Raw genomic sequence first — 10708 nt, forward strand, 5'->3', positions numbered from 1 at the left:
GAAACGTAAATAAGCCATGTATATGCACGCTCAAATTGCATTTAAATACACTATTTTCTGCAACGTACTGATTACGAGCTCAATTTTTTTCCCAGCTGATAAGGAACGAAAAGTCTGAAAAGTAGCACTTGACTACGCTCCCATCCGCAAAAGGTGGAAGCGTAGTGTCGACTTGCCATTTCGGTGATTCTGTTTCAAGGCGCGGCTTCCTGATAGGCGGTACGGTCTAAAAGTGTGTCATTTTTGAGATTTTAGAGCAGGCTTTCTTTATTAGCCTATACATGTAAGTACGCAGTTAGTATGTTACTGAATATAGCACCGCTAAATGTCATTTGAACATGTGTTTATATGCCTTATTGACACTCTAATGATTAGGGGAGCATTTTGTCAAGTTCGAAATGTAACTAGGAATAAATTAAAACCTCAAGAATGAAAAAAAGAGTGACTACTACACTATAAAAGGAATAGTATACACGAGACGTGCTTCGCATAACGATGCTCTTTTTTTGAAATGGTGTTGCTCGATATTCGGGACACCCCGTACACGTCCATGCATGTAGTTTTGTGTGTGCTTAGGTATACGCTTTCAAGATTGATTTCGACTGGATTCCGATGAACCCCTTAAACTACCCTCTCACTGCGCCTCTGGTTATTGCATACTAATTTTACGTAAGCGTGGAGGTTTGGCCCATTGCCAACTGGGCCAGCGGTCATGCGTTCGAAATGGACTCTGACTCGGAACTTTGTTTCCAACGAACATTTTGTTTTGACGATTCACCCTACGCAATAGGCAGACTAGAGCTATACATTTTTTTCGTCTTGTACACGTGTAAATATGTCAAAAAATATTTTTCATTGGTATTTTACACTGACTTATGAGAAATATGAATGCCATGGCGTGAAAATGATGTGGTATTTTGGTGCCGTAGATTGTCGAATCTCAACTACCAGCAAGTCGGGAAATTTCTAGAGCACACTCTACATTACAGCTGGAGGCGTGTGGTGGCTGCAAACGCATTCGGAAAGGCAGATAATGGTCGTGAAAAGGTTTTGGGTTTGGCTACTACTAGTGCGACATATTTGTACTCCGTTATATTTGATTATATATATTAAAGATTCATAATTAACCTGAGTTAGAGAAAATGTCTTTTCAGCTTTCTTTCACGAAGGAGCTTTATGCATTTATGCTCCCTCAAATTGTTGCCCTTGCGCAGGTACATCAAAATTCTAAAGGGCTCAAAATATATACTAGCATACCCCACACGCTAGATAGGCGTTACTGGGTTTCCATCTTAAGAACACCTCTTTAAAACCCCGATATTATAAACTTTTTTTATTACTTTTCATTGCCTTGTTTATCCACATTTCCATATCAGAACCAACTCACTCAAAAGCGCCAATCTACAAAAACTTTAGCCGCGCAAGATCGTGTCGATGATCAGTTTGTAATAAACATTCATTATTCCTGAAGTTACCAAATTGTATTAAACATTACTTTTATATTATTCTACCGCATTAACATAGATATACATATAGAGTAGTGATATGTATTGTGTAAACTGTACCTTAAACTCAGAAATGGCCCGCAGGATATGTAGAGAAAGAGAAAAATAGAACACGCGCTTCAAGGCATTGTCTTTTTACAGAGGGGAATTTTACTCATTGCCAATCGGTAAAGCCCAAAAAGGTCGGGGCTGCTTAGTCGAGAGAAGCGTTCCATTCGATAATGGTGAACGCCTCGTCTTTCTTGCCCGCGAACCTGTTGTTGCTATTGCGAAGCTTCTGGGCGAGATCGTCGATATCGTTCTGCTCCAAGGCGGCGAGCGTCGGCAGCGGAGTGACGGGGGTCGCTGCGGGCGCCGAGTCTCCCGAGAGCATGACGTCAGACAACGTGGGCCCGGGTGGTGAGCCGAAGCTCTCGACTCCACCGGTGACGGTACGCAAGGTACGTCGTGGCCTGGCCCACAGAGCCGTGCCATCCCGATCTCGTTTAAGGTTGCCAGAATGCATTGCGCCTGCATTTCGTGCACAACTAAAGCTCGCGCTGTCACTAAACTACGCAATTACCGGTTCAGTCAATGAGACTAACTCACTCAATGAGGCTAGATGACACTGAGTAACTACTTAACCGACTCTATCGGCCGTTCGCTCCCTCAAAATCAGCCACTTTCACTTGTTCGCTTTTTCAACCATGCACACATCACTACGTTAGTCGTTTATTTATTCAGCTATTCACTCAATCACACTCACTCACACTCACTCACTCACTCACTCACTCAATCACACACACACACACACACACACACACACACACACACACACACACACACACACACACACACACACACACACACACACACACACACACACACACACACACACACACACACGCACGCACACACACACACACACACGCACACACGCACACACGCGCACGCACGCACGCACGCACACACACACACACACACACACACACACACACACAAACACACACACACACACTCTCTCTCTCTCTCTCGCCACACCGCTGCGGTAATCTGTCTATTGGGAAATTCGGCGCGAGACGACAAATATGACCTAAGTATATGTCAACTCTGCAACAAAAGAGCTCATTCTGGAAGTGTTGAGATGCAGCTTTATATTCGCAATTTTCGATGGTTTCTAGCACTAAGTTTTCTCTATCATATATTTTTTGGAGAGTTTCTGTAATGCAACCTAATACATGTGACCACGGACAAGAGCGTCAACTTACGTAGTCTCCGTGGTCACGTTTAGCGTGCGAAAGTCAACATATATTGACAGAGCACTACTTAGTGTGGGGAAGGAACCCGAAGAATATTGTTGCAGCTTTACTTTCTGGAGTAAGATGTGCTACCGTTGCGCCACCGGGTCACGACCATTGCAGCTTTACTTTAGGCTGACGCAACTGAAGTGCAATGCACACCCAGTTCCCGGTATTCTCATTTCACTGTTTTTTTTTTGCACCCGCACTTGAAGATCAGCTAGATACCAGCGTTTCACTCGCTTGTGTTTGTAGCGCCCTCGTTCGGGCGGCGCGCAAACCGGAGAGCGCGCGATGGCGACAGAAAAAAATAAAGAAGGCGCGTGGCACGTGAAGCCACGGCTCACGTTCCGGGCTGGCATCGGTTATCATTCAGGCGTGTCTCTCTTTCGCTCCTGTGGCATAAGCCTACAAGTGGTGACCCGGATGAAGACAATGACTGACTCGAATGCACCCTCAACCGAACAAGCCTCACGTCCGCAGGACGTCTCGGCCGTGCAACTGCGTCTCCCATCTTTCTGGCCACAGGACCCGCAAGTTTGGTTTCTCAGGTCGAGGCGCAATTCTCCCTGTACCACATCGCCTCGGAAACGACACGCTACTACCACGTAGCCTCCGTCCTTCCTCCTGACGTTGCCAGCGAGCACTCCGACGTCTTCTCCAACCCCTCGGACACTACGCCATATCAGCACCTTAAAACCAAGGTGCTGGAACGATTCATGCCTTCGGAACGCGTCCGCCTGCATCAGCTCCTTGCAGAGGGGGACCTTGGCGACAGGAGCCCCTCCAAACTACTGCGCCGAATGCGACAGCTTCTTGGGAAACACGACGTCTCTGCCCACTCAGCGTTGCTTCGCGAGCTTTTCCTCCAACGCCTTTCTCAGCCAATCCGCCTCGTCCTCGAGGCGGCCGGCGACGTCAATCTCGACCACCTGGCGGAGCTCGCCGATCAGGTACATGAAGCGACCTCCCCATCTGTCAACGCTGTCTTACCACCAGCAGACACAGCGATTTCGCGCCTTGAGGCCCGCATCGACGAACTCGCCGCCTCCATTGCCGCACTCCGGAGCCCCCTGCAGGAGACTCGTTCGCCTCGCTCCGGTCATCCAGCTCTTCCACGCACACGAGATGCTCGGAGTCCCACCCCTCCACCCCTCTGCTGGTACCACCGGCGTTTCCGACACCGAGCCACGAAGTGTACACCCTTATGTTCATGGCAGGGAAACGCCTGCCGGGATCACTGACGGCGGCGTGTGATCTCCCTTCTCGTCCCAGCCGCCTTTTCATGGTCACGGACCAGCTATCGGGTGCCAGGTTCCTTATAGATATGGGCACAGAAATTATCGTTGTGCCCCCGACTAAGGCTGATCGTTCAAAGTCACAGGGGCAAGTGCTTCGTGCTGCCAACGCCTCGTCTATAGCAACGTATGGGCTCCGATCTCTCACCCTCGACTTCGGCCTTCACTGTATTTTCCGGTGGGTTTTCGTCATCGCAGACGTGGTTCAACCGATCATCGGCTCGGACTTCCTCTCATACTTCGATTTGAAAGTCAGCGTACGGCGGCGCCACCTCATAGATGGTAAGACTCATCTCTCCATCTCGGGAGTCCTGTCCGACATCGCTCCAATGACCATCCGCATGCTGATACCTTCCTCACCGTTCGAAAAAATCTTGGCGAGTTTCCCGGAGTTAACTAAACCGTGCAACCTCACTCAGCCGCCTAAACATACGGTGACACACCACATCGTCACCCGGGGTCCACCGGCAGCCGCTCGACCACGCCGCCTGTTCGGAGACCGCCTAGCTATTGCTAAACGGGAGTTTGACCACATTCTGCAGCTCGGCATTTTCCGCCCGTCGTCAAGCGCTTGGGCTTCCCCGCTGCATTTGGCGCCAAAGCGTGATCCTGGTGACTGGAGTCCTTGTGGGGACTATCGAGCGTTGAACGCCAAGACTGTCCACGACAGCTATCCTCTACCTCACATCTTGGATTTTACATCGCGCCTCGACGGCTGCACAATTTTCAGCAAAATGGACCTTGTTAAGGCGTACCACCAGATTCCTGTCGAGCCCGCAGACATACCTAAGACCGCCATCACGACGCCCTTTGGGTTGTTTGAATACGTGCGGATGCCTTTTGGACTCCGTAATTCGGCTCAAACTTTCCAGCGGTTCATTTCTGAGGTCACACGGGGTCTTCCTACTGTGTTTGCGTACCTTGACGATGTCCTCATCGCCAGCCGCACACCTGAAGATCATGAGCACCATCTACGCGCTCTGTTCCAACGTCTTCAGCAGTACGGCCTCGTTGTGAACGCCTCTAAGTGTACTTTCGGCGCATCTGAGCTCGAGTTCTTGGGCCATCACATATCATCCAAAGGAATACGCCCTCTCCAGTCCCACGTTAAAGCAATTCAGGATTATCCTCAGCCTACAACACTGCGCCAATTACGCCAATTCCTGGGGCTTGTGAATTTTTTCAGGCGCTTCATACCACACTGTGCCGAACTGCTACGACCACTCACCGACCTCCTTCGGTCGACCGCCGGCCCGTCCTCCGCCATTCCTTGGTCGTCAGAGGCCCAGGCCGCCTTTGCTGCTGCTAAGCAAGCGGTCGCTAACGCCGTGCTTCTCAGTCATCCACGCAGCAACGCCCCTACTCGGTTGATGGTGGACGCATCCAGCGTGGCCGTCGGAGCCGTCTTACAGCAGTGCATTAACTCCGAGTGGAGACCCTTGTCGTTTTACTCTCGGAAGCTACTTCCTGCTGAGACCCGCTACAGCGTCTTTGGCCAGGAATGACTAGCCATCTACGCTGCAATACAGCACTTTCGGCATTTCCTGGAAGGATGCTCGTTTTACGTGCTGACTGACCATAAGCCACTGGCGTATGTTTTCCGCACTAACTCATCCAAGTACGTGCCTCGTGAACTCCGCCATCTGGCTTATATATCGGAGTTCACGACTGACATCCGCCACGTGAAAGGAGCTGACAACACCGCCGCAGATGCCCTTTCTCGTATAGCCGCGGTTGACTCTCCACCGCCAACCATCGACTGGGCCTCATTCTCCTCGGCACAGCAGGATGATAGAGAGCTTGCCGCTTTTCGGGAGAACCCCCGTTCTCTCCGACTACGCCTGGTGCCTCATCCATTATCATCTGAGCGCTTGTGGTGCGATGTCTCAGCTGACCTTCCCCGCCCTTTTGTTCCCGCTTCATTACGACGCACCGTTTTCCACTCCTTACACGACATCTGTCACCCTGGCATTCGGGCTACTGAACGTCTTCTCACCCAGCGCTATGTCTGGCCCGGAACCAACGGTGATGTGCGCGCTTGGACGTGCATGTGCCTGCCCTGCCAGATGACAAAGGTCTCCCGTCATACTAAGACGCCGCCCCAACCTTTCCTTCCACCCGGCCGTCGTTTCGACCATGTTCATCTAGACATTGTGGGCCCTTTACCAGTGTCTCAGGGGTACCGTTATATATTGACCATGGTCGATCACTTCACACGCTGGCCAGAGGCTGTTCCAATTCAAGATATCACAGCCGAGACAGTCGCCCGCGTTTTCATTTCTACGTGGGTATCCCGTTTTGGCTGTCCTGGCACCGTGACAACAGACCGTGGACGTCAGTTTGAGTCCTCGCTGTTTACTTGCCTTAATCGCATCCTCGGAGCCAGACATTGCCGTACCACGGCTTATCATTCCTGCGCCAACGGCATGGTGGAACGCCTTCACCGACAACTGAAGACCGCCTTGACTACCCGCCTCAATAGAGCCACCTGGGTTGATGCCTTGCCACTGGTGCTCTTAGGTTTACGAGCTGTCATCCGGGCAGACATGCAGTGCTCAACAGCAGAGCTGGTGTATGGCACTTCCCTACGGCTTCCGGGAGACTTCTTCACGTCAACGAAGCTACCAGACCAGCCACAGCAATTCCTACAACGCCTCCTCGACTGTGTCCAAGACCTCCGGCCCACTCCACCCAGACCTTCCGAACACAAGACCATATTCGCCCACCCTGATCTGGCCACTGCAACACATGTTTTCGTGCGCCACGACGCGGTCAGACCACCTTTGACACCAGCCTACGACGGACCATTCCGCGTCCTTCACCGCACCCCCAAAACTGCCACTCTACTTCAGAACGGCCGTGAAGAGACAGTCAGCTTGGACCGACTCAAGCCGGCGTACCTGGAGACCACCCTAGAAAGCCTCTCATCTACGACTGATCTTCCGTTGGAATACCACAAACGGCATGTCACATTCCGACTTCCAGTCTACACGGGGGGCCCTGTAACGCCCTCGTTCGGGCGGCGCGCAAACCGGAGAGCGCGCGATGGCGACAGAAAAAAATAAAGAAGGCGCGTGGCACGTGAAGCCACGGCTCACGTTCCGGGCTGGCATCGGTTATCGTTCAGGCGTGTCTCTTTTTCGCTCCTGTGGCATAAGCCTACATGTTCTTTCAGCTGCCCCCTTGGCATCTTCCTTACGATGTTGCAGTGTGACTATACTTCATCCCGAATTTCTGTAGTAGGGTCGCGCCGTCGGCTTAATTCTTCCTCTCTTGGTCTGGCACTGACTGAGAGATCCGCTCTTAGTCGGCCCAGCCGTTCTCGAGTGAACGCGCACTGTCATTCTCGGTGAGCCTATAAACTCAGTTGTGTATAGAGTGAACTAGAGCCGTAGTGGCGTGCATGCCCCGATGCACCTTTGGCCAGCCGGTGCCTTCATTTACGGCTGTTTTGTGGGAGCATCCCTAGCGGTGAAAGGCTGTGAGACTTCGCGATGACGAAATGGTGGGGCTCTTACTTAGTGACGAAGCTCAGCGATTGCTTCGCTTAGACTTGCGTGACCACTGATTGAGGCCGTTCACCTTTGGTCTGTAGGTGCACTGGGTTACGTCAAAGGCCCGGAGAGGAACGTAGAGCAGAAGCAAGCACCTCATTGCTACATCATGCCGCAAGTATGGTGGCACAAATGCAAGCGGGCAGCCGAGAAATATACCAGCTTTATAAGTGATTGAAGTCGGGTCACATGAATACTAGGCAACTTAGCTGGCAGCAGTTATCAGAGCACCTGGTGCTATCGCACACATGGCTCATTTAATTAAAAAAATTCCCTACTTGCGTTGATCAACGTGCGCCTAAGCTTAAGCACAAAGACAGAGATCAAGTGCAAACTCTGGCGCTTTAGAACCAAACGCCACAGCCATCGTGTTAGCTGTTGTCTCTTAGGTCTTTTGTTTTTGCTTGTGTTAGGTGAGCAGCTGGATTGCCACACTAAGGTAAGTAAGCTTTTTGGCGAACAAATAAAGGCTGCTCAGGCTTGGACATCTTACTTGTGGTTGTACTGGTACTCGGACCTGTCGGCGAGGCTCCACGTGCCCTTCTGGCCCTTCCAGAAGGTCCAGGACTGGCACCATAGGATGTGCTGGCTTTAGATGTAAAGGTGCTATTGTCAATCTCATCGAACAGGAACTGCACCAGTGAATCGTTATCTTCCGCTGGTGGGAATCTGTAGGACATTTAAGGAAATCAACATAGTCATGGGCCGTGGCTCTGCAGGAGTTTAGTTGAGGAAAATATTTAAAGTCCCTAGAGTGGATTGAACAGTGAGCGCTTGGATGAAGTATAGCTACGAAATGAATGTCTACGTTAGGAAGCAACGTCACAATCAATCAATCAATCAATCAATCAATCAATCAATCAATCAATCAATCAATCAATCAATCAATCAATCAATCAATCAATCAAATATATAACGGCCCTATAACAACCACGGGGTCTTAGTAGAGACGCATTGAAAAATAAAACAATACAAATAAACAGTATCACATAGACACTCTTCAAAAATCAAAATGAGAGGAAACAAGCATTGCAATACCACGTCGACCACAATTCAATGGAAGCGAAATGCTAGAGGTTCGCGTACTTAAGATGCAGGTACTCGTCAAAAAACATCAGATGCTCAATACTTCCGAAGCTTTTTAGTATGGCATCCCTCACAATTGTATCGTGGTTTCGGGACGTAAAAGAAGCATAGTTATTGCGGATATTGATTTGGTCACTGACCAAGTCAAGGTGCAAAAACACGGACGCATTTCGAAGCGAGTACAAAGAACTCGCATGGGCCCCGAAACGTCTCTGTGTTTTTCTTTCTACACCTTGACTTGGTCAGTGACCGCATCTACATTCCCGTGATGATACGTGACCAAATGAACTTTCATGAAAGTCTTCAGCATAGTTATTTATTATTAATAATATTTTAATAATATTATAATTCTATCGCTAGCAGTATCATTACCCGAGAAGTGTCGGCGTGAACAGGAGCTGTCGCAGTGGCTCGTTGTCGACGCCGCTCTCAAGGTGGTAAGAGGGCGAGGGAGATGTCACCTTTCGCTGTCCCCGCAGCAGACAACGATTCGCGTTCTTGTTGAGCGCCTTGTTGCGTTCGCGCAACAATGCCTTCTGGAGCTGAGCGTTCTCGTCTTGCAAGGTGCGCAGGTCATTCCTCAGGTTGACCTGCCTTTGCTCGAGCACGTCAGCGGTGGCCTCCATCTCAGAGATCATCTTGCTCACCTGCAAAAACAGAATGCCATGGCCCTTGGGCCTTTATTGAGAATTTAAACTGTGCCAGTATTTGTGAGGGAGATAAGGCGTAGGCGTATGTGCATGTTGCTTTAACGTGGCACACACAAAACGAAAACAAAATTGCGTGCAGTGACGTTCTGGTGTTTGCAACCTACTCTTCAAAGCATCTGTTTGTACTTGACAAGGCTCGTATTTGAAACTTTGGTCTGAGAGAATGCACTAATATTGTTTAGGCTTCACTATGGTCTGCAATCGTTTCGCTTGTTTTCGTGCGAGCCTGGAGGTGTAAAGCAGTGCATTGTGGTAGGCTACGCAAACGATCGGCGCATGGTTGTTCCTTCGCTGCCAGGTATTGACTTGCTCACCGCAAGCATTTATACGCATGCACTTCTTGGAGGAAACGTTACAGAGTGTGCGTAACGCCCGAAGTTAGTCAAACTTTGTCCAATTATGCGTTAGAATGATTATTGAAGGCAAAGAAACAGTGAAAGATTCCGAGAAACAGCTCTGCTCTTCCGGGGGCAAACACCGAAGAACGTTTGTTCCGCGAATAACATTTTTAGGCCAAACTCAAGGTCATGCCTGGGTTTGCCAGCTTATCAAGCGCTTCTGAAGACTATTCGCTTTGCCAACGAAATGGCGCTATGTTCTAGCCGATAAGTTCCTGCCGACGTTTCTCGAGCTCACGCGAGCGTTTGTGATTTGCTTTGTTTCATGCGCCTCGTGTGTCATCTAAACGACGGCCAGGGAGTTTCAGCGAAGAGATAGTGTGGAACGTTCGAGAAAACAAACAGTGGTTGAAGCATGAATTCCGATATGACGCGCACATGGGTTTGTGGACGCATAATCTCTGAGGAATTGATAGAAATAAAATCTTCCTAGTGACCACCGCCTATGGCAAAGGCTGCATTCCCGCTCACTGTACGATCACACTGCTTAGCGCCCACCACGCCGAGCAGCGTCTGTGTCATGTTTTGGAATAATTGTGGATGCATTTCAATGTGTACGCTTTATTTCAGTGCGTGTTACCATGTTTACTGCTTTGCTGCATACACAACGAAAAGTTACAGCACAAATGCGTCGGCGTAATCAGTGATGGGATGAAATCCGGGTTTTCAAGCTTCCCTGAAGTCTAAAAAATGTGTTTGCATAAATTGACGCACACACACAAAACACACAAACATGTATCGTCTCCCCCACCAGCACTTAAAAATGACAGCATATCCACGGGTGAATGATGGAGAATGGGACTATAGTGAACTAGATATCTAGAGCACTGTAGGGAGACGAAGTTAGATCCACACGCCACTGTCGCGCCCCTTCGCCCTC

The 10708-nt window shown here is 49.8% G+C and overlaps 1 protein-coding gene across 1 annotated transcript; it reads right to left on the reverse strand.

Moving 5' to 3' along the window:
- Positions 1-1632: 1632 nt before the first annotated feature.
- On the reverse strand, positions 1633-9369 carry LOC142768406 (uncharacterized). The gene is made up of 3 exons (XM_075870375.1): positions 9093-9369; positions 8128-8303; positions 1633-2015 (listed from the first exon to the last, which is right to left on the reverse strand). The coding sequence occupies exons 1-3, from the start codon at positions 9356-9358 to the stop codon at positions 1699-1701; spliced, it is 759 nt and encodes a 252-aa protein (XP_075726490.1). The 5' UTR covers positions 9359-9369; the 3' UTR covers positions 1633-1698.
- Between the last annotated feature and the right edge of the window lie 1339 nt (positions 9370-10708).

The sequence above is a fragment of the Rhipicephalus microplus genome, chromosome 8 (genome assembly GCF_043290135.1).
Source record: "Rhipicephalus microplus isolate Deutch F79 chromosome 8, USDA_Rmic, whole genome shotgun sequence".
Taxonomy (NCBI): domain Eukaryota; kingdom Metazoa; phylum Arthropoda; class Arachnida; order Ixodida; family Ixodidae; genus Rhipicephalus; species Rhipicephalus microplus.

Excerpts from the sequence above, each read along its gene's own strand:
- LOC142768406 (XM_075870375.1), bottom strand. The coding sequence starts at position 9,358 with ATGATCTCTGAGATGGAGGCCACCGCTGACGTGCTCGAGCAAAGGCAG. Across the intron at positions 8,304-9,092 it reads TTCACGCCGACACTTCTCGG|ATTCCCACCAGCGGAAGATA; the intron begins GTAATGATACTG and ends AATGTCCTACAG. Across the intron at positions 2,016-8,127 it reads GAGTACCAGTACAACCACAA|GCGCAATGCATTCTGGCAAC; the intron begins GTAAGATGTCCA and ends CACGAAATGCAG.